This window comes from Dermacentor silvarum, chromosome 8 (genome assembly GCF_013339745.2).
Source record: "Dermacentor silvarum isolate Dsil-2018 chromosome 8, BIME_Dsil_1.4, whole genome shotgun sequence".
Taxonomy (NCBI): domain Eukaryota; kingdom Metazoa; phylum Arthropoda; class Arachnida; order Ixodida; family Ixodidae; genus Dermacentor; species Dermacentor silvarum.
This window is the reverse complement of record NC_051161.1, coordinates 91,139,303-91,163,720: the sequence shown is the minus strand read 5'-3', so window position 1 is coordinate 91,163,720 and position 24,418 is coordinate 91,139,303. Positions and strand designations below refer to the sequence as shown.

The following is a 24,418-nucleotide window of genomic DNA, read 5'->3' as shown; positions in this document are numbered from 1 at the left end:
GAATAGAATCAAGTGCTTTTTTCTCTCTGAAGCTGACGAAAGTTTGGCTTTCTAGTTTTCTTCCAGAAAACAGAAGGATTTTTCTGTTTTTATGGCAGGTAGCTTCTGTGGGTTATCGTCAGCTCGTTGAGGCCAATCTGCATGACAGACAAAAGCGGGGACCGTGCATCACACGAATAAGCACCGCTGTGCGCAATCATCAGCGATGCATGGGTTGACCGTGATCGGCGCCAGTGGTAAACTTCTCACTTTTGGATTGGGCATTTTTGCTGCCAGTCTTAGGCGCACAAATTGGAGGCGCACGGCAAGTTCGTGCAACCCCACCAATGTGGTGGGGTTTTGCTGGGATTTTGCTTCTCTCTTCCTTCCGTCCACGTGCATCTGTCATGCGTGTAAATGCGTCTGCAGCCAGGCATTCGTAACATGACATTTTCAAGTGCTCCATGTAAATCCAAAGCTAGTATTGTGACGGGTAGTTAGGAACGAGGGGTCACCGTACGGTGTTTCTCAAATATGCCAGCTGTGAACATCGATCATCCTGTGCACTCACTTTCGTTGGTGAGGTGGTTTGTCGGCTTTTTGAGTGTCATGCAACAGTTGTGAATAGATTTGCGTTTATTGGTATGAAACCGTAACATTAGTCGCCGACATGCCGAAACCTCTGAGAAAGATCCGAATGACGTGAATCTGCGTATGTGAACACCCCACTCTTGTATCCGATACAATCTGCATGCCAATCTGGTGGCTCATTAACCCAATCTTTGCACATGCTTACATGCTTTTCATATGAGCTGCTTTTGTTGTTCTCCATGTTCACGTCGCTTTAATAGTTTCGAACGATCCCGTCGACCTGGATGAGCCTTGTATCAATAGAGGTTCTGCTCGTCAGGGCACTGATCATGGCTGGGTCTTTCACCAAATATACCGAATATTAGAAAAAGAAAATGTCGCAGTTTCACCTGAAAGGTGAAGCATCAATTGCGATAGCAAATTAGTAGAGAGCTATACGGAGTAAGGATAGTAGTTTTATCAGCTGTATAAACTTGGACATGTAGCAGCACCAGAAACACGCAGATCTGTTGTCGACGTCGGCGGCGATTTGCCCGCGTTCGCACCGAACGCGCGCAGCGTTGGTGACCGTTGCCGGTGCCTCTGGTGGCAGCTGGAGGTCTTCGACGAGATCAGAACGGGACACTCGTCGAGCAGCGTCAGAAATCTTTACCACCTTCTCGCCTCACAACGTTTTTATATAAGTACACATTTGGTGCCGCAGCTAAATGTCACCTCCCCTCCCTCCCTCCCGTCGTCCCCCCACGGCATTTCGCGCGACGGAAGAAGTCGCGTTTGCTCTCCGCCGTGCGTTTGCTCCCCGTCAAAGCATGTGTCCCTCGCGCACTTTCACTCGCACATACAGCATACGGTGCGCGGCGACAATTTCATCGCCGTTGGACAGCGACGACGCTGACGGTAGAAATCCGCTTGGAGTGTCTATATAATTGCTATTGCAATAAAATCTAATAGTAGATATTCAATTCGTGAATCAAACGATTCAAACATTCACTATTTGTTTCGAAATTTAATATTCGAGTATTTGCACACTCCTTATTTTGAAGCTTTTTGGGCTTCGTCAGTGGGCTTACGCTGACCAAGGAACTTCCATAAAAAGGACAACTCCACTTTCTAGACCTTGTTTTGACCCTTCAGGCACGTCACTTGTGCTGCAAGTATGAACCTTGATCGCAGAAGGGCCTTAAAAGAGAACAGCTTTTAGAGCAAGGCTCTAAAAGGCAAAAGAGGGATCACTTTTGATACATAGATATGGCTTGAATTATCGAACACAAAGCCCAGCTTTGTGGCAAATGCAATATTAAATTGAAGGAAATATGCTTACAGTAGAGTTATTTATTATTGTTTCTGTTTTGCAGCTTTTACAAGCGCTGAATCAAAAGAATTAGGAGATCAGAGAAGCTCAGCATTTTGATTAGTTTCAAATATGTGAAACCATAGAATGAAGCCAGAGAAATCATAGGGGGAATTAATTGTCACGTCAAACTCACGTCTTTCGCATTATTCGTGCGGTGCTTTACCAGTCGAGTTACCACAGCGGCCATCCTCTCACCCACTTTTTGCGTGCTTAAGAAACCTTCACGCAGGTAGCTGAAGCTCCTATGAAGGTCATGGCACAGCTTACAGATATGCGCATGAACACATAGCTGAAAAAAACACTGAACAACTCTGCTTAAGTAAAATGTGTCGCTCATATTGGGCCATGCTGACAGAAGTGCCGTAAGGGCATGGATATAGCACAGGGATAGACTTTTTAAGGTCTCAAAAATCATCATCGTCGAGATGTTTATGCAGCATGTTCACCTGCAGTACGAAAGCCTCTCTTTGTGATTTCCAATTGCACTGGTAAAAATATAAGCTTGTTATTACTACAACCCAGCCTGACACTGTGTATGGCAACCCCAGCCATCACTTATAAATCATTCATTTCTTTGTCTAATTGCCCAGTTAATGAACTTGTGGCGACGAGCGACCACGTAGATTGGTAAAGTCTCAGGACTCTCGCAGGGGAGGAAAAACCGACACCCGATCTCTTAGCGTAGCATTTTTTAAATCTGTCTCAGAATGCTGGCCTGTGCCGGTGCATGCCAGCTGCTCGTCCCCCGTGTTGACGCGAGCGTGTCATAATCCTCATGCGACGCCGATGCTGCTGCCGCTACAAACTAATTGCTGTAGTGCTAATGGCACAACTACAGTTAAACCTCAATATAACGAAGTTGTTAGAATTGGCACTTTACTTCGTTATATTGAAATTTCTCTACATTGAAGTGCGACCTTGCATTGAAAGAAGTGCAGTCACCGACCGATCTTGCTTACACAGAAGGGGCTGTAAAAAATGTCCAAATAATCTAGCAGTAAAAAAAAAAAAATTTTTTTTTTTGAAGTTGACAGAAGGCAACCATGCAAGTCATGGTTTGATGCTGTGTTGACCAAGGTCGCTTCACAGAGGCCATGAGGCAGTTGGAAAGCCCCCAAAAAAGCTGGTTCAGTAAACTGTGGTGCTTGGTGTAAGCGAAGCTTTCACATCCATTCCATGCCTTCATCCACTTCATGCCTTGCCTAAACAACTTTCTTTGTCACTGAGAGTTGGGCAGCACCGAGTGCTATGTTCACCTCAGCCAAACACTGTTATTTTATTTTTTATTTAAAAAAGTCCTTACAGGCCTCATGAGAGAGGCATTGGGTACGGGGGGCATCACAAAAAAAAAAGGCAAACAGCATGCATATTTGGTACATAATATACATGCACAATTAATTGGCATAATAATGAATGATTTCCTGCGTACACTGGATGATTACACAAAAATAACAAAAGGTACAGTTCGCATAAGAATAGGCAATTCAGTCTTGTATACTTAAGAATACAAAAATAGCAACTACAACAAAAAATAACAATGGACCCATAAACGGAAGGGTTACATCAGTATTGCATTAAAAAATATATTGGGCTGGTGACGTTTTAATCAGAGAAAAAAAAAGAAACATAGTATTACAAGAAAAAGAGCAAAGTGATCCCATAAACAAAAAAGCTAACAGAAGGCATACCACCCCCCCTCCGTTCACGCAGTCCTATCAACATGTCATCAAGGTACCTCGAATGACAAGAAACCATTGCTTTAAATTGAATAGAATTAGGACGACAACCTCAATGATAAGAACTTTGTTTACATCTGCCGCATTTGTTGCTTTACAACATCGCTTGCGCACATCATGTTCGAAAAACTGAGCAAGATTCAGTGTGGCATCTGTAATTTCTGTTGCCTTTATGCATTTGTACTATGGAGTAGGTAGCAGTGGCACGAGTTAAATCCGAGTGAGACCTGACTCAGCATCCTAAATTTTGGTCAGCTACTTATATCCAAAACTTGTTGCTCGGGCAGTGCACTCATTGAGAACACTTCTATTCGCGGTAAATGTAGTCTTTTAATTTCACTATTTCAATCAATTTTAGGGGGACTTGTCTTCATAGAGTCATGAATAGCTTCTTTCTACTTCAAGATAGGGGAGAGCGAGCCCTGTGGTATCCCAAAATGAGTGATAACATCCTTTTTCTTCTTGCTGATTGAGATTGCTTGCAAGATACTAGTTGCGTTTAGTACCGCAACTTGTGTTGTCAGGGGCTACCAGCAGAAAGCATTAGCCACAACAAAAACACATCATGTGCTGATGCCTAACGTGTACCAGCATGCTCGTTTTCAGTCATTGTTATTGACATTTTTTTTAACAGAACTTTTTCAAAGCTTGCCATATTTGTGTCAAGAGGCTCCTCATCATTAGGAGCTTCAAAGAACTTGTAGGGACTGTAAATGACGCTGTGAAGGAATCATGGCTTAGACTTCAGGGAATTTGTTATAGACCACAATGCATTAAGACCTTTTATGCACCATTATTTGCAGGAGACGGGCCTGTGGCGCTGCCCATGGAGGGCCTGGTGTCGCTAGAAGCAGATGAGGCTAGTGGCGCTCTCCCGCCGCCTGCATCAACAGTACCTCGATGGGCAGAGGGCAGTGAGGTCGAGCTGCCGTTAACCCTGACAAGCCAATTACCCGCTACCCTTAAAGGATGCACCCTGACCCTACACCTGCATCGGCTAGAGGCACCCCCATCTGTCACCAACACACCATCTGTAAGAAGTCACAGAGTCTCAGCCATCTTGCACAGCTCTTCAGCTTTGTGGTTATAAACATGCATGCCCACCAACTTTCGTCAAGCTTTATTAATTTTTTTTTTCCCTGACTAGTCAAAGGGTCATTAAGGTTGCCACCTTTAGTGCAAGAAAAAAAAAATATTGGCAAACACGATGGGAAAGCTGACAAGTGCACATCAGTACTTGAAACATCATCGTGTGAAATGTCACATTTATTCTGGATTTGTGGGTTGTTTGTAATAGCTATTTGTAGCAGTTAATTTGAAGCCTAGAGACTAACTTGGGCCTCTAGGAGTTATGACTGAAGCAAATTCTGAACCATTATGAAATGGTTTGTAACCAGTATGGAATTTTATATAACGAGCGCTGATTCAAAGAAATAAATGAAAAGTGGTCTGGTTGTGCTTTATTTGACTGGGTGGTATACTGCTACAATTAAACAGGACACAGGAGTCAGTGCAATATCTCATTATAATTATATATGTCATAGCATATTTTATGGGAGATAGCCTGTTTATGCCTTTTCCTTTTTCACACACCTTAGAACTGTGCATGTCTGCTTAACTCGCTAGAGAGTTTTAGATTTTGCATACACAAACGGCCTTGGGTACCCATAGGGAACTTTGTGCACCCAAAGCGCCAAGCCCTCCTTACATTCTTTTATACCCCGTTTGCTTTCTTTTGCATACTTTCCTGCATTCTTTTGTAAACCTGGCGTTTTTTATCCCTGAACTTTGGGTGCACAAAATCTAAAATTCCCTACTGTCTCAAGTGACGCCAGCGGGCACTAAGAGTAAACAGTGGTTATGCAGTAAACAACAGATGCACCATCGTCATGTAACACATGCACACAAAATAGGAGCAGGAGTGATATTTTGGTGTCACTTCTTACTCAGTATTACTTGGACGCAAAATAAATTCTTGAAGAAGTTTGTTGATACTTGGAGAAGCCGTCAGAGTGCATAAACAGATACAAGAAACAGAAGGCAGGATAGCACTGGCACTACACACACAACTGATTTATTACAGTCTCAAGAAGGGGTGGATAATAGATACAAAATAATGCACATGCGTACAAATTCATCACAGCAAAGAGCGTGAATCAAGAAACCAAATGTTGCTCCCAAATAGAGATAACAGAAATATTTCTGACACGCTTCATGGCTCGTTTTCTTATATGAAAGGCCCCCAGAAGTTCATGTGCAGTGGTTTCTTTGCTTCTGCCGAGAATCTCATTCTGCAAGCCCTGTAATGTGCCGGCAGATGCTTGTTCCCTTTCTTCAAATTTTTTTTGTTCTTTATTCTTCTGTTCTTTGTGTCCATTTTATTTGTGCTACGATGGCTTCCCCAAGTGAATGGACAGCCATTTCTTTGTGGTTATGTACAATACTGCCTGTATCCTTGACTATTCGTGCTGATCCTGCAAACTGTTGTCCCTCGCCTCAAGCAGAAGCACCGTGGCCGGTGGAGTTGGCTAGCCTCGAGCGGTCGCCCTGGCGGGTGGAGCCCTCGCATGGCTGTGCTGCTACCTCGTGCGGCAACAAGCCCTGCTGCAGGCCGAGGGAGTTCCGGCCACCACAATGCAGGATCAGTGGGACTGGTGTGCTCCAATCTGCCCACCGTGCCACCCGCAGCACCATGCCTCACAAATGCCAGTGGAAGCAGCGACACTGTCGAGTTTCAGATCCAGGGCATTGACCTGGTGCCGGGACTCAATCGGTTCACCTTCCACCACAAGGTGGGGAGTTCCTGTAGAATGTGGCACAGACAGATTCCCAATCCGTAATTTTTTGGAATGTTTTCGCATTTCCATGGCGTAATTTTATCTGCAGCAGTGGTTCATTTAGGTAATAGGTTTCAGCTTAGAGCACTACAAACACGAATGGAAAGCGTTCGATTCCTTTGGTCATGTGCACTTTTGTTGGTTTAGCCAATCAGCACACACTGAAAATGATGTCCCCGAAAGTGATCAGTCTTGAATGTGGCCCCTGTGACCTCAAAGGGGCCCTGAACCACTTTTTATTGAAGTCGTGAAACGCATTTGAAGAATAGACTATTTCAGAAATACTTTGCCGCAAAAAGTACTTCAATGCATTCAGCAGAAGCGGAGCTATTTGCAATCAAACATCTCCCACGCAGCGCTTCCGCTTCTTCTTCAGTGACTTGCACTGCGAAGGCTACGGCGGAGTGGGCGAGCCCACAGTGCTCTGCCTACTGAACATCACTGTGGTGCAGAGTTCAAATTTGATTTCGGATGTTCATGTAGATGCCACTATTTCCGATTTTGGCGCCTACGATGTGTCAAACGTGGTTGTCCTCAGGGAGCCGCACTTTCCTCAGCCAGCGGACTCGTTGCGGCACCCCACAGCGGCCACGGTATCTATGCTGCTTAGCACACCGCAGCTACATGCAACTGTAGTGCGTATGCCCAGCATTTGCTTTGTGCACAACAGGACTTGACGGCGCACAGCGCTCATATGCTCCAGTCTGGCTTTGCTATGTGGTGCGGACTGGCTTTGTCCTGCACCAGCTTGACTAACGAGTAAAGTAGCCACATCCAACTTGTGCATTTTTAAGCTCTATCATTAACTCAATACGAAGCGAAGTCTGCCAAGGCATCTAGCCAGCAGCGGCCAGGAGTGAGAGCGCGATGATAAGCATGCATGTGGTCTGACCTTAAGTTTCGCGTAGTTCAAGGCTAGTTGAGTGTTCAAGCTAGTCGGAATTAGCGAGTCCCGACGGTTACGACACTGTTAAACAGGGTGGTAATTCCTGCGTTGGCAGCTACGGCCGAGTGTGAGCAGATGATAGTCTGCTTCTTCCGGAAGTATGTAATTATTATCGAAATTCGAAAGCAGATTTTCGCTTACTTCAGCCTGTTTATTGAACTGTGCCATTTAATATACACAGTAGCAGTAGGAAGAAGTGCACTGATCCAAACATCCTTCTTGATTGATGTCGGCTATTGGCCAATAGCAGCCACATATGGGAATCTGCTATATTACAAAATAAAGCGTCCAGAAAAGAGTGAATAGCAGGCTTCTGTGAAACGAGAGCATTTGAGAGAAAGTTGACTTCGTGCTTTGCTTGTGAGCTTCATGCACCACACACAAATGCGAAATTTAGCTGAGATGTTCACAGCAGCTAATGCTATTACAGGGTGCGCACAGGTCCTTGAAATCCTTGAAAACCCTTGAATTTGAAAGTTCCGTTTTCAAGGCCTTGAAAGTCCTGGAATTTCTTTTGCGTCCTTGAAAACCCTTGAATTCTTGGGGTTTTCACGGGGTCCGACAGTGCGACTCACATTATATGACGGTTGGGGGTGATCCCGGCAAACTTCATTGCTTTCCGCAACGCCGGGACCGCGAAGTCAAACTTCCTGCTCGAGGAAGAAGCGAGCGCGTGTCCGTCGCGCACTTTTTTATTTTTTTCCCTCTGGCGTACTTCGGGGTTGGCCAAAAGCCATAAGTTGCTGGCCACAATGAGGCTAGAGCGTCTCGACCTCCTCGGGAAAAATACAAATTGTGCCATCATGCTTATTTGTAACGAAAAAGCAGTTACATGAATCTTAACAGTTGAATTTGGTAGTATGTCACTTTTTTTTTTTTTGGGGGGGGGGGGGGGGGGTTCGCATTGGGCTGGATTTATTGACAACCCACTAAAAACAGGTACAGCCTCATAGCCTGAGCGTTCTCTGTTGGCCACATTGTGCTTTGTTTATCTGCGTGGGCGCTCCGGTGTCTTCGATGCTTTGTTTGCTTTTTCTCCCGTTTCCTTTGGGTTGCACCGGATACATTAGACCCCCACCGCGCGAAATTTTGAGGAGCCTTAGCAGGCTGAATGAGTTTTTTCATGACCTCCTGAGCTTCAATCCCTCCTACAAAGAGCTGTGGAAAGCAGTCAGGCTGTTGCTTGTTTTGAGCCATGGGCAAGCAACTGTCGAACGGGGGTTCAGCGTCAACCGCCAGATCTCCGTAGAGAATCTGAAAGGTTTGTCGTAGATTTCACAGCGTATCGTATGTGACGCAGTGGACAGGGCAGGTGGAATTTTGAATGTTTTTATAACAAAAGAACTCGGAAGAGCTGTGTCCGTAGCGAGGCAGCATTACGGTGCACACTTGGAATCGGAAAAGAAACGGTACCAGGAAAACTCAAAGCAGACAAAAAGGCGCACAATCATGGAAGAAGTTGAAGGGTTGCAGACGAAGAAAAAGAAGCTTGAGGCAGTCGTTGCCGATTTAGCGGCCTTTGCAGACGGATATGCAGAAAAAAAGGCTGAGAGAACCGGTGACATCTCGCACGTGGTGAAATCAAACAGCTTGAGAAAGACCGCAAAAGCGAAAGCTGAAGAACTCGGCAGCATTAAGACGCAAATAGAAAAGTAACTGAAAGACCTGCCCTGAGCTTCAGAATTTCATCCAGTCGAATGAAACTGTACGTGTACTAAGTCAAATAACTTTCCTTTGTTCTGTCCAATAAAATGTAACGCGTGTGAACTACGGTATTAAATATTAAAATTTTTTGAAAGGTCCTTGAAAAGTCCTTGAATTTTTTTCTTGGAAACCTGTACGAACCCTGTATTAGCGAACTGTGTCCTTTCACTAAGCCGGAGGGGTGGTCAGGACCCCTTTACCGTACACCATTTATAGGTAGTTGTAATCACTAACTTCACTGTCACTGACGTGGGTTGGTGAATGAAAGCATTCTAACTTTATGAAAAATGAAGGGAAATGGTATCTGACCTTTATGCATGTAACAGAATAGTAGGACAGATGACAGCGCATTGCACAAGTGCGTCAGACTTCATCATGCCTAACAATGAAGAATTGTTCACGTTAAGTTCTCAGCACGTGTAAAGGATACTAAAGGGGAACACTAAGTAATTTTAGACTGGCAGATTTCTGTATTGGAGCTCTGTCTCGCCTTTGTTCAGTGAAGGAGGATGTAACCAAGAAAATAGGAGCCAAACCTCTCATCTTCAACATTGTGCTCTGTGATGTCACAGAATTTGCTCTATTTTCATGCATTTGAGTAGTACTCCCCTTTTTTTTTAATGGAAAAGCCAGAAGACGTTGCCAGGCTGAGTTTACATTCATTCACGAATGCAATGTTATAGACAGTTAAATACTACAGTAAAACCTCGTTAATTTGGATTTCACGGGACCGAAAAAAATGTCCGAATTAAGCGAATGCGAATGTTGAATTATTGAGAGTATCAAGCAAAACAATAAACAAATGCTTATTATGTCAACAAGCTTTTATTTTATTTATTGAATGAATCAGCATATCCTGTTTCAAGTTTGCACAAGAGCACTGTGGAAGCTGCAGTTTTTGTCGTCTCGCAACTGATTAGCACTTGCAGCAGCAACAACCTCGCAACTTCCTTCGCAACGCTGCCACGATGTGCGTTTTCGCCCGAAACGTGCTTTTCACTACCACACGCACTTGCAATTATTGTTGCGCCATTGAGCTGATCGCAAGCAGATCGTCCGTTCATCGTGATGTATCCGGTGCCCTTACTCCACGACAGCTTCCAGCATGTTTGTGACATTGCACGCTTAGCCGTTGCGCCGAGTCAAAACAAACCAACTTTTTGCTGCATCCGCTACGGACGAAACCACGGTCGCTATTGACGCGATCACGGACAGCGACCACACAGCTCTGAAGGCTCGTGGCCAACCCGATGTTAAGTGCGGTGGTTAATGCAACAATAAAGGCTATAAAGGTACAAGTAGGCACAAAGCATTGCGGCACTCCTGTCTTTTATGTACCATTTCCGCTGATGACTATGGCGATGCGGACTCCGCTGTTATTTTTTGTTGGACACTGGAGCCGTTTTTGCTCTTTGGATCGCATATTGCAGCGCTCGCCGAGCTCCGAGAGTTGTACGAATTAACCATTAACCATTAAATTTGGTCATGTTGGTCATGGGTGTGTTGGTTAGCACGAGGTCAAGGGTTTGATTCCCAGCCATGGTGGCCACATTGCATTGGAAGCAGGATGTAAAGACGCCTGTGTAATGCTTATTTATTTAGGTGCACATTAATTAACTTTGAATGGTCAAAATTAACCACCTGAGCACCTCTCATTACTCCCGTGTTGCTTCGCGATGTTAAAACCACATCACTGAGTCATTTAGTTCACTTTGGGCTGCAGGCTGGCTTGACTGAGTGTTCACTCCTCACAAAGGTGACCCAAATGACACTTTGTAGTTGTGGTCTATCAATATGCCATAAGGTAACACATTTTCCTTTAGTCCTGGTAGCTCAGTAGGTGCGGCGTTCTGCTGCTGAGTACAAGGTTGCGGGTTCGATACCTGGCTGCAGTGGCTGCATTTCGACGTGCAAGAAAACGCTCAGGTACTTAAATTTAGGTGCACGTTAAAGAACGCCAGGTCGTCGAAATTCAGCCGAAGCCTCCCAACTACAGCGTCCCTCATAGTGCGTGTGTTGCTTTGGGACATTAAAGGGACACTAAAGGGATAGACAAGTTCAGCTGCAATATTAAGTTACTCTTGCACAGTACCAAAAAAAAGCCATTCTTACCGTGAGAAAAGACTTTGCAGCCCAGGAAGGACGCAACAATGACAGACGGGTGGCAATGTTGCCTTGAAGCTCCCACACCAGCTCTCCGTGACGTCGTGGATTTTGATGTCTGTTCGTGCCTAGTCAATTTTTTTATCAATAAAGATGGACTACTATGTATTCTAAAAGACCCAAATGCTGGACTTGGGCAAGTTTTGAGAATGTTTACTGCGCTACGACGGCCCAAATTCGAAAAAGAAGATATAGTAGACGTCTGTTAATTCGATCTTCCAGTTCATTCGATCCCGGCCGGTCGTCCTGGCCGCATTTCTGTAGGCCCAAACTTTCATTGTTTCGATCTTAAAATTTGCCTTCGCTGCATAATTAGAACTTGACAAGTCAGTACGCCTGTGCCTGACCCCTGTGTTGATCCTAATAGCAACCCCTTTCTCGGCAGAGCTCAGGGCAGTGAATGCATTGAACTCCCATCGAAAATGCTGATTTTCAGCCTGCCCTAAGAAGATTTTTAAGCAGTAACCATAACTCACAATGTTTCATTGCGGTACTTACCTGATTTTAATGCGTGCCTTTTTTTGAGGGGGGAGAGAGAGAGAGAGAAAATTAGGCCGATAATTGCTTGCTCGGTGCAGTCGGATACGGCATTTGTATGCTTTACCGTATAACAAGGATACATTGCAACTAAGCTGACTTTTTTGTGTAGCGAAGCTGACTTTAGGTAATGGGCTGCCATTGTGCAAAACATTATAGTACCCTTGCTCATTTTTCTTGCTAAAAAATCGGGCGTGTGTTAGAATTCTACTTAGTTTAGGAACCTGCGTGTAATTTCTTCGTTAGTTTTCTACTGTGGACACATAGAAAGTGGGCACATGTTTGATTCGGGGGTGTGTTAGACTCGGGCAAATACTGCCTAATGAATCGGGGGTGTGTCTTGGCATGTTTAATTCAACCTGCCGGATAATTCAATCAATTAACATCAGGGTCGAATTGACGGAAGTCTACTGTAGTACTTTGAAATCTGCGACGTCACACTGGGGCTTCACTGCTAAATTCAAAAAGGGAAACTTCGACCTTAATTTTTTCTCACAGTGGTCAACCCGGTACTGGGATAATCGAACTAAATAGAGTTTTGAAAGAATACTCAATCAGTCTAAGCTGCATTTGGCGTTTCTCTTTAAATCCCGCAGTTTGATTTCTTTCCTGTAGTGTCCTCTCTGACAACAGTGTTGCCTCCCTGCAGGTATCCCAGGTGGGCTACTATGTGGGTCGGCAGCTGGACCTACGCTGGGAGCAGCTGAGCCTGGCACAGCTCACACTTGGTGGGGGTCTCACGAGCAGGGGAGCAAGACTCTCAATGGCCCGGCCACCCGCCTTCACCGTCTACTATGACAGCCCCAAAGTGGCATTGCACTTTCCACAGGGTGAGATTGACAGGGCCGAGAATGCTGCAGTCACTATGCGGATGGCTCGAGTTCACATTTTACCTCTACTATGTGTATGTGTTCCTGTACTCACAAAGCACCCTCAGAACTACATTTTGGCGACTTTATGCCAGGCTGGCTACTTTTGTGGCTTGCTAGCCAAGAGAATTTCGGCTCCTCTGCTGCTTGGCTACTCTTGAAATTAATGCCAGATATCATACCAGGACCATAAAATTCCGGTAGCAGTTGAGTTTTGCACAGACATTCCTTGCCCTGTATCAATAGCATGAAGTAAGCACAGTTGAGGACGGCAGAAAACTAGGTGGGGTGATGAAGTTAGGAAATTAGGAAACCTAGCGCAGACTGCAGGGGGAGGACTTCGTCCTGCAGTGGACATAGATATAGGCTGATGATGATGATAATGAAATGTAATATCAGGCTATCGTTCAAAAGCGGCTTTAATATGGCATGGAGTGTTGTGGTGTGTGGGTTTCTTTGGTTATCACTCAGCCACAGCTTGGCTACTTTTTCACCTGTGGCCGAGGTAACGAATTTTTGGTTACTTCAGTGAATTTCATGGCTACTTTTTCAGTTTTGTACATGACAGTTCTGATCCACATTGCCACACAGCTTCTCATGCTAACTTGCCCACTCTTGAGGTTATTCTCGTACTGCCTTCTCACTTTCTTTTCATTCTCAGCTATTGTTTAGTTTTTATTTTTGCATGGTTACCTTATTGAATAAAATAAGGCCAGCTTTAACTGTGTTTGCTGCACATTTATCATCCCCCATAATTTTTGATGCTCTGCTTCCCAGTAGTTCTGCTCTTAGTATTGATGATTGTGTCGGCTCTAATGTTTGCCATTTTTGAGTGGCGTAAATTACTATACTATTTGTAAAACAATACTTATTTCAGTGTGGCGATAAAGGATTGAAAAATAAACCATGTATGCTCTACATGTAGAAATATTTCTTGTCACCTTTCTTTAAATGAAAAGAATATTCAATAATCTCTTCCTGAAAATTTTAAATCTGGAATGAAAGGAAGTGACCTTCAAATGGTACAAATTCAAACTTTTTGGCTTCCCAAAGAGTGATGCTACTGAAAATGTTTGATGCAAGGACGTTCATAAGTCATCAATAGCCAAAGAGCGTCCACGTCTGCTGCTCAGGCTACTGTGTACGTTTCTGGGTACTAGTATGGGATAGTGCCACTAAAACCAGCCATGCATTTCAAACGATAGGTTTGTTTATCTACTTGTATACTTCTTCTATTGCGTTGTGTATATTTGTCCTGGTATAGAGTTCTATGTTGGACTGTATCTTATTCACCTTCAGGTTATTCATGCAGAAGCCTGTGATTTGGTTTCTAGGAGTTTGAAATAATGCTGACTGAACTTATGAATTTTCGTGCTTATTGAATGCTCAAGCAGTCATGAGTACTGCAAAACCTTACTATGTAGAGAAGTTGAGGGGTGAGCCGAGATTACTTTGTTACATCTGTTACTTAGTTGTAGTCTTCGTTATAAGCCACTGTATATTGTGCGTATCACAGTAAACTTCAGTTGAAAGTTATGCTTGCTCGTGTTTGCCTGTCATCATCTGCAATGCGTTGCACTGTACATCTCTTACACAGCGATCAGTAAGTCTTCATTATAAATGAAGAAGTGGTTCATGATATCCATTTATAGGAACTTTTGCTTTGTTAGAGGGCCCCTGAACCACTTTTTATCTAAGTGGAGAAAGGCACTTGAAGTGAAAGTAGGCTATTTCAGAAATACCTTGCCGCAAAAAGTACTTAAATCCATTCAGCAGAAGCGGAGTTATTGGCAATCAAACGCGCCTTCCGCTGCGCTGCCGTTCTTTCTTCAACGCCTTGCACTGCGAAGGTTACGCTGAGGTGGGGCGTAGCCACTGCCTTCGAAATGTCACCAGTGGCGCGCAGTTCAAATTTTATTTTGGATGTTAACGTAAACGTCACGACTTTCGATTTTGGTGCCTACGACGCACTAAACGTAAGCCAAACACGGTTGTCCTCAGCGAGCCACCGTATGCTTAGCCGGTGGACTCGTGGCGGCAACCCGCAGCGGCCGCAGTGTAGCTGACTGCAGCGACCAATAGCAGCCGCGTATTAGAAAGTGCTTTATTAATAGAGTGAAGAGCATGGCGTCTGTTGAAACGAAGTGAAACGAGAGTGTTTGATAGAAAGGTGACTTCAGCGCTCCACTTGTGAGCTCCAAGCACCATGTAGGGCAGCAAAACTTGGCTGAGATGTTCACAGTAGGGTATGCTACCTGCAGACCTATGTTATTTCACCAAGCCTGAGGGGTGGTTCAGGGCCTCTTTAAAGCAACATCTTAAATGCATAAGTTTCCCTGACAATTTCAAGTGGAAATACAGTTAAACCTGCTTATAACGAACCTCCATATAACGAATTCATGGATATAACTAAGTTTTTCTATTCCCCGCCATTACTCCATAGAAGCACATGTATTTGAGACCTCTACGTAACGAAGTGGCAGCGGGAGACCCCCTCGAAATAACGAATTTTCCCTGCCGACAACCTAGAGATTTCGCCCCAAATTTTGTCATTCTTGCGCGAGCAGCAACCGGAAGCACCTTCTCCGCCGCGATGGAATGTGAAGCGGCGGCGGCGCGCTTGGCCCGCTAAAATTCACGGCGACTGAGAGGTGAGAGAGAGTGCACGTGTGCGTGCGCGCATGCGTGCGTGCGACCGTTCACGAGGCGGGCCTGCATCCCTCGACCTGGCGATCTTGCCGCGGTGGGCGTAACCTTTCCCCCTCCATTCATTCAAACCTGATCCCGCCGCTTGCTGCAGCTGGCCTAGCCCGCCAAGCCGACACTCTCCTGTTCCAGTTGATGTTGCCGAAGGGAAAAAAAAATTTTTTTTTGCAACGCGCTGGCAGCGCCACTCTTTGGTTACTGCGCAAGTCTCTGCGCTTCACCTCACTAACCTGACACTAGGTGACACTATACGACGCTACGATGCCATCGTGTCGCTCGCTCTTCGTTTCCGACGCCTCGCGCTTGTGCGAAACGACATGCCTCCATGCATCCAGTGCCTGGTGTGATACTCCAAGGATGAGTGCTTCGACGAAAACGGAAAATGGGTGCGCGTTAGAATCGAGTAAATACTACGGTAAGCGTTTCTTTTTCGAATTTTCGTGCCGAACCTGCATATAACGAAATCCTCTTTATGACGAAGTTTTTCGGGAATTTGTCAATTTCGTTATATCCAGGTTTAACTGTACGATTACTTAGTTATATTCATTAGTTCATTGCAGCCCGTTTCATTATAGCAAGGTTTCACTTTAGTGCAGTTGGGTCTGCGCCTGCCACTTTGTTCGCATATTTCCTGCACAATGTTTTTGCGCATCACATCTCAACCATTTCCGTCTAGTCCTGAAGCCTGTACTTGTCACTCAGATGAGCTTGATGTGGTCTGTGCTCCCGACACTCGTGCAGGTGAGCTTCTGGCGGGGGTGCGGCAGAGGCTAGAGGTGGTGCTGACATGTGGCAGCATTCCGCTCACTGCCAGAGCACCAGCTTCACCTCAAGGCCTCCAAGGGGCTACTGATCAGGGTATGCGTTGTGTGTCCCTCCCTTGCTGTCCTCAACACTACCTGAAATGTTGAAAGCATGAGTGGCCATGGTGTTCTGCTAACGAGGTGTATTTCCGTTTTGTCGAGGGTGCAGATGTGCGAGAGGTACGCCGTGTTTGCCCGACCATTGTTCACATGCTGTACTTGCGCGAGAAAAGTCTTGGGACTGCGCCTAGGAGCTACGGAGGAGGACACGCTTTTCTCCATCTGTCCTTATCTGAGCTGCACTACACGACCGCAGATAAATACTCCGGAAGAAGGCTTCTCTCCACTCATGCTTTGTGGAGTAGTGGTCACAGCACTGCACTTGTAATTAGGAGGTCCGTAGTTTGAATCATGGGTCCAACGTGGTCTTTTTTTTTTTTTTTCTTCTTTTCCTTTTTTTTCAATCATCTGCATTGTTATACGCTTCATCCCTTTACTGTCTGCAGTAGTTGTTCTTTACCTATGCTTCACCACCAGGCCTGACATTGAGGGTTCCTGCCAAGGGGAGTGAAGCTACCCGATGCGACACGCAGCGAGGGCCTAGGTGGATGCCACTTTAGCGGCCGCAGACCAATGAATAACAAATCTGCAGAACACGTTGTTACTATAGATTTGTTCTTTTGTATGCTTCCTGATTACGGACTCTGAATCGGTCGCTGTGATCTTGTTTGGACGGAAGTTATGCGCCAGTTCTCACTTAGTGCACATTGCCATCGGGTGGGGATGAACGGAACAAAGTGTGTCTTCCGCCGTAGTACCTAGGTGCAGTCCTCCAATTTTTCTCTCGCAACTCACACATGCACACAAGTGTCGGGCAAAAGAGGCACAGCTCTCACATCTCTGCGCCCTTTACAAAAGGGAAATATGTGCCAGTGAGCACGGGGATGTTGGTCTCTCGTCTCTGTTGCTTTGAGATGTAAATCTAATCCCCATTCATGTCAATTAGAAAGTGCATATGATGCTAAAACAAAGATAGCAATGCCATCAATGAAAATCAATATAGCAACAGATTTATGGTGCTTTCTTTTTTTTTCTAGCTGAGCTGTGATGGCATTCAGTCTTTTATTTCATGTCACTTTATCCCCATCCTAACCAAAAACGAAAGAGCTTAACGCTTTCTTTTTTGGATTTACCATTCTCTTAAGGGCTTCCTTAAGAGGCCACTTAATAAGCTCCTCATTGCCTTTCTTTCTTTTTTTTTTTTGCATTGGCATTGAACATAATTGTACAGTTGTACAGTTAACCTTGATAGAACGACCTTAGATAAAACAAATAATCGGACATAACAAAGTTTAGGTTATTGAGTATAATATGTTTCAAGCTGACATCAGTGTGTAACAAATGATATATGATTATAACAATACAGAAGGACCTAATTGATATGATCCCATTTCATACGATTTCCCGTTCGCGATCCAGAACACAAAAAATGACACAATATGGTTATGCTTCTTTTCTTTACCGGTTGATACATTGCTGGAAAACACGGATATTTCAGCACTAATATTCAGTACATCGTCAAACTGCAATCATGTGACACGTTTTTCTTCAACTATATTTCATGTAAACAAGAAAATGCGCGATCGGGAGCAGTAGCCACCCACCAGAGCTGTTTTCACGAGTACTCGCCCGCCCATGTCGCTTAAAAACATCGGTGCGCACTCAGTTTCCTAATCCGGTACCAGCAAATCTCCTTCTGGGCTGTCGCATGCCAAATGCAAAGCAATCACCACCAACCCTATTGTGATAAGCATCTTCACCTATCTGTGTCACAGCGTGCGTAGCGTAGTGCCGTTGGAAGCCTACTGCACGCTTTTATAATAGGTGATAGCGCCAACACACTGCCGTTCCCTGGTGCAGGTGGCGCAAAGTAAGCATCTTGTTACACTGTGGCGGCATGGTATTGTGGCATCAGCCACCTCCTCGGTTTTGTTTCGGTTTTCCCATCGCGTCTTGAAACACTAAACAATAGAAAAATGGTAATATGTGTCTCGGACCACATGGGCCACACCAGCTGTGTGCACGTTGGTGTCTCGAGCTCTTAGCAATTCGTGCAATGCTTAGCATTATGTATATAGATGTCATCTACATCTATACATTAGTATATACATCTATACATAGTAGTATAGATTCTATACATACATTAGTATGTTTTTCTAACATTTTTTTCCAAAACGTATGAACGAGGTTCTACTGTATCAGATATAACGGAAGTATTTCTATATTAGATGCAACTTCATTACAACAAGGTTTGATTGTATATGCGTAAATGTGCACACAGTTAAAGCAGCATATGCGCCGTACTTAAGTGATGAAACGTCTGCTGCCTGCAGCCCAGCCACAGAATGACGGACTCCAAAGCTGAAGAGACGAGCTCCGAGTGTCCACAGCCTCCGTTGTCTCCAGTGTCTCCACCTTTCTCTGACGAGTGCCGTGTGCCAGTTGGAGAGCCCGGTCTGGCAGCATCATCAACAGAAGGGCGCACCTTCTCTCTGGTGCTTCAAGCACCGCTGGCACCCTCATCCTTGCCTGCGACACACCATGTGGCGCTAGCAGTGGAAGACTCTGATGGTGTTGCTCTTCTGGGGTCATCGCAGACAGTGGCGCTCCACTTTTCTGGCACCCTTTGCCTGCACCCACCGGCTGCAGACTTTTGACCAGCGGTGAGTTAACTGCATGATGCAGTCGTCATTGACACATCTTAGCTGACCCTGCTGGTACTGTAATTTCATTAATCTATCTTTGCCGCCATTGCCGCTGTTTGGTTTCAAGTAGCGTTGTTGCTACGTGAAGACTGGTTAGAGTAACTATTCGATGTCAATTTGACAATAGGCTACACAATATTGAGGCCATTGAGATTGCCCACGTTTGCGAGAACGCTGTGGAGATTCCGCAATATCATAGCTTTGTAAAGTTCGTGTAAGAGCACTGCCGAAACTTGGCTGATGTCGTTGCGTTTCCTGGTGTACCTCAAGGGCCATGAATTAGTTTGCTGCTCGGATCAGACCGAACGTGGAAGCTATTGAAGATGGAAGTTCATAGGGACAAGGACAGAAGAGAGCTTATAACGATGGACACGGTACTATGATGGACTTTGCGAGGACCCGTAAGCACACTGTTTCCACTTCACCACTGCTCAGAAGCAAATGTCTATGTCCATGGGACTGATCATATCGTGACCCAAGATGTGTAAAGTAATCCTACCGCTGCAGAACTTCAACAGATTACTACTAGTCAGAACATGAGGTTAATGACTACACCCCACATCCATTTTCTGCCTGAGGATGACGCAGTATCGCATCCTGTACAAACACAGCTGCATAAAGTGATAGCAGTGACTGATGACCACAGAAAAAAAAATCAAAGGCATTGAAACCACCATGAGCATTAAAACTAGAGGTGTGTGAATACCAAATAGTAGATTTCGAATAAAATATTGAATATCAGAAAATGTTACACAGACTTTTATGCTTCCAAATTCTGTGCAAAAAACACAGCGCCACACATTCTCAGAAGAATAATTGTATTACTTAACAAGAATCTTGATAGCTATCAGAAACTTAGGTATCTATGAATTGAGATGTATAGTATGCTCTACTTTTATTAAAGAGAACACCAAATTATTATGCCAGCACTCACAACAACTTAGTTCGTATACGAAGGTCTGGAAAATATTTTTTATTGATGGAATGGTGCGTCAAATAGAATTATGTGCTTCTTCCCTCTGAACATGAAGAAATAGCGAAGTTGTCCTAAATGTTCTGGATACTAATGGAGTTTTCAATTTAGTAGTGGGCCATACTTGCTTAATGGCAATCTTCTATTGCTTAGGAAGTTTTGCTTCTCAGTAGTGTTGTGCGAATATTCGAATTTTCAAATAGTAGTTTCGAATATTACACTATTCGATATTCGCTTCGAGAGCAGTTGTAATATTTGTGCTTTTCGATGTGTTGGCAAACAGTCGCGAGTTTGTTTTCTGTCTAATAATCAGATCCACTGGCAGCCGTAGCCACCACCACGGCAATGCTAGGCCTAGCTACTTCGACGTTCGCTACCAAGTTTCTTGCTGTTCGGTGCCGTGTTTTTAATTTAAACAGCTCGCCGCTGTTGGCGAACTGAAATGGCGCCGACTCCGACTTTGTGATCCTCGCCAATGGCTTCGAAGCTCGGAAAGCACGGCGCGTTGTGTAATACTAGTTTCCGAAAGTCAGCTTCGCCTTAGTACAGTTGTGTTACACGGTGAAGCATACCAAGAGTGGGAAGGGGCAATTGTCACGGGACACGGTATGTATTCACCCAGCCGTTTCATATCTCAGTACGAGCACCAATACGCCTAATAAGTGTTCTGGCAGGACTTTAAAGCTATTTCGGACATGCCTGTGGCGATTTGAGCCTTCGGGAGCAGTAAAATGCATGCATTTATGTTTTCGGACTGCCCAATTTTTCGGACGTTTTCGCGGCTCCTAGGGAGTCCGAAAAATCGGACGTTGACTATATTAATTGTAGTAATTTCATCAACTCTGTTTAACAATGGGTAAAAAAACCGAGCAACGAGCTCCAGAAATGCAGGTATGCACCGGCGTCATCTTTGCCAATCTTGGCGCCCTGGTTATCAGCACTCTTTTCTCACCACCGCCACATCCGACACTAAGTTAGAAAAGCCATTTTCGGACCTTTAAAAATTTCTAATAACCTTCATAATTGCTCAGAAACTTATTTGCGAGAAAACTTATAAACAACATTTCAGAACATTTAAGCTATAATAATGCGAGAAAGTGATGAGTAAATGACATCAACATTCTCAAATGTATTCCATTAAATAAGTCATACTTGAATTAATTGTGGTCTCATTCTCACAAATTAGTCCACTTAATCATTGCACGTATCCAATAATTATCTTGCATGCCACTTTGTGGCCAAGATTTTTGAACAGCAACTATTCGACATTTGATTCGAAAATACAGTATAGACCACTTATAACGTAACCGCTTATAGTGCAGGACCGGATATAGTGCGGTCTTTTCAGACTCCCGTTAATTTTCCCATAGCACTCCATGTATACACGTATCGCTTATAGTGCAGTTGTGGGAAACGAAATACCGGTTACAGTGCGGCTGCCTGGGAGTACGGAAGTCAGCGGAGACGGCGAACGCTCCCCTCAAACGGGCGCCCCAAGGAGTGCTCGAGGAAGAAAGAGAGACGAAGTGGAGGAGAAGGGCACGTGGTGCGAACGAACAGCCAGTGAGGCTGAAACCAGAATCTTGAGTGCGAGTTGTGAAATATCACGGCGCACAGCCACGAAACTGCCAACGTCGGCCAACGCTCGCTTCACGATAACAGCAGTAAATAAAACTTCAGGGAGCGGGCGGCGCCAGCACTTCACGGCGAAGGGCGCACGCGGAGATCGTGGAATGTGAGGAAGGAGGGCAGCAGCTAAGCGGATTTCGCCTCGGCACCTCCGCCGCTTCGGTGGCTCCCCTCGCCCTTCCTTGTAGCTCCCTCACTTTCGACTGTCACCGTGCGCGCCCGCCACTCTGGCGCCGCCGCTCCAGCCGGCCCGGAGCCAGCTCCCCGAAGTTTTATTTTATTTTATTCAATACTGCCGGCCGCCTTTTGGTAGCCAAGGCAGGAGTGGGTACATGTGTTAACAAGCTCTTGGTCCATCAGGAGAGCAACAAGAATGGCAATTACAACAGAGAAGAGAGAAAAAAAAGAACGCACAGGCACCCAGCAAAATTTTTGCGCGGCAAATCAGGAATAAACAAAGCAAGACATAGACGCGTTACATTCAAATCCGAGGATAAAGCACCAGAAGCATACCAGTTATAGATAAAACTGAGCACACAAAACTTACTGATTAGAACTGATTGCAGAAAAAAATGCATCAGGTGGTGTTAAGGTGGCCACGTCGTAAGGCAACTTGTTCCAGTCTGCTATCGTTCTTGGAAAGAAGGACAGCTTGTATGCTTTGGTTCTGCATTGTGGCATTACAATAGTTTTATCGTGTTTGTGCCGAGTTTGTCGTGTTGTGTTGTACTGCATATAAGTATTGAATTCTATTTTGGTACGATTATTGATGATGGCAAATAACATGTTCAAACGGTACATTTTTCGACGGGATTCCAAGGTGGGAAGACCGGAGCGATTAAGTAAATCAGATATCGATACCTGTCTTCCGTAGGCATGGTATATAAATCGCAGTGCCTTTTTCTGAACCCCCTCAATACTTTTTATATCCGTTTTAGTGTGCGGATCCCAGACCACATCAGCATATTCCAGTAAGGGACGCACGAGTGAAGTGTAAATTACCAGCTTTGTTTTAGTGGTTGCATGTTTTAACTGGTGTCTTATCAGCCATAGTCTTTTGGATGCTACTGAAACCATATTTTTAATGTGGGGGCTCCAACTGAGATTCGCGCTGAACGTTATGCCAAGATACTTAAATTGCTCCACTGGTTCGAGAGAAGCGTTATTAATTGTGTAAGAATACTTCAATGGAACTTTTTTTCGGGTTAAGGTCATTTGTTTGCACTTCGTGACATTTAATGACATCGTCCAGTTTTGGCACCAATTACTAACGGCACATAAATAGTTATTTAGAATAGTCTGGTCACCTTCAGCAAGAATTGTATGGTAAACTACGCAGTCATCTGCAAAAAACCGGGCATGCACAGGGGAGTCAAGCTTGTGGTCATTTAAATATATAAGAAAAAGAAGTGGCCCAAGGACTGAGCCCTGTGGAACTCCTGAAAATACTGGAGCGATGGGTGAACTTGAAGTGGATATCTGGACGTACTGTTGCCGGTGTGGGCAGTTTCGTTGGCCGGCCTGCAGTGGGACAGCGTCGCTTCTTCCCTCTGTGCCATAGCCGCAGCGTGCAAGGTCAACACGTGGCTAGAAAGTAGAGAAAGTAAAAAGGAGAAAGAAGGGTCCACTGCCATTTTCTACGTGTGGCTACGGTAGCGTGGCTAAGACGTCGGCACGTACACGTATGTTCCGGCGCATCGCAGAATTGGCGACCTTGCCATTTGAGAGAGGGTGAAATTTCGGCTGCGTTTTTTTTTTCCTTTTTTTGTTTTGATTTGTTCGCACGCGAAATTGTGGGGCCTCTCCTAAGCATTTACTCCATGGCGGTGCCGGAGCAATGCCGGTCAGAGGCGCCGCTGCGTGATTTGAAATTGAATGCAAACGTTCTAGCCGCAATTCCTCGACTGTCGCGCTCGGTGCACATGTTTCGCATATGTGCGGGCCTTGAATAATTGTTGCTTGGTTATAGTGCTGCGCTAGCGTATTCCAACTTGCGCCTGCGAATTTTCTAACCTCATCATCCCACCTGACTTTCTGCCGTCCTCGACTGCGCTTCCCTTCTCTTGGTATCCATTCTGTAACCCTAATGGTCCACCGGTTATCCATCCTACGCATTACATGGCCTGCCCAGCTCCATTTCTTCCGCTTAATGTCAACTAGAATATCGTCTACCCCCGTTTGTTCTCTGATCCACACCGCTCTCTTCCTGTCTCTTAACGTTACTCCTAAGATTTTTCGTTCCATTGCTCTTTGTGCGGTCCTTAACTTGTTCTCGAGCTTCTTTGTTAACCTCCAAGTTTCTGCCCCGTATGTTAGCACCGGTAGAATGCAATGATTGTACACTTTTCTTTTCAACGACAGTGGTAAGCTCCCAGTCAGGATTTGGCAATGCCTGCCGTATGCACTCCAACCTAATTTTATTCTTCTGTAAATTTCTTTCTCATGATCAGGGTCCCCTGTGAGTAATTGACCTAGATAAACATATTCCTTTACAGATTCTAGAGTCTGACTGGCGATCCTGAATTCTTGTTCCCTTGCCAGGCTATTGAACATTATTTTTGTCTTCTGCATATTCATCTTCAACCCAATTCTTGCACTTTCTCGATGAAGGTCCTCAATCATTTGTTGTAATTCCTCTCCATTGTTGCTCAATAGGACAATGTCATCTGCAAACCGAAGATTGCTGAGATATTCGGACTCCGGCGACTTACGTTATAAGCGGTCCTACACTGTATCAATAACTTAGTACCTAGGAATTGATGATGTATAGAGTGGTCTACTCTAATTGAAGCCGCATTCCTTAACTGTCGCATGCGCGGGGCGGCT

The 24,418-nt window shown here is 44.9% G+C and overlaps 1 protein-coding gene across 1 annotated transcript in view; it reads left to right on the top strand.

Annotated features, from left to right (window-relative positions):
* The window catches only part of LOC119462276 (trafficking protein particle complex subunit 10-like), a 98,342-nt gene that overhangs the window by 61,465 nt on the left and 12,459 nt on the right, over positions 1-24,418 (top strand). Inside the window, 7 exon segments of the mRNA XM_049672915.1 lie at positions 4,464-4,693; positions 6,165-6,452; positions 12,497-12,677; positions 16,164-16,231; positions 16,233-16,280; positions 18,619-18,812; positions 18,883-18,948. Coding sequence (XP_049528872.1) covers positions 4,464-4,693; positions 6,165-6,452; positions 12,497-12,677; positions 16,164-16,231; positions 16,233-16,280; positions 18,619-18,812; positions 18,883-18,948 — 1,075 coding nt within the window.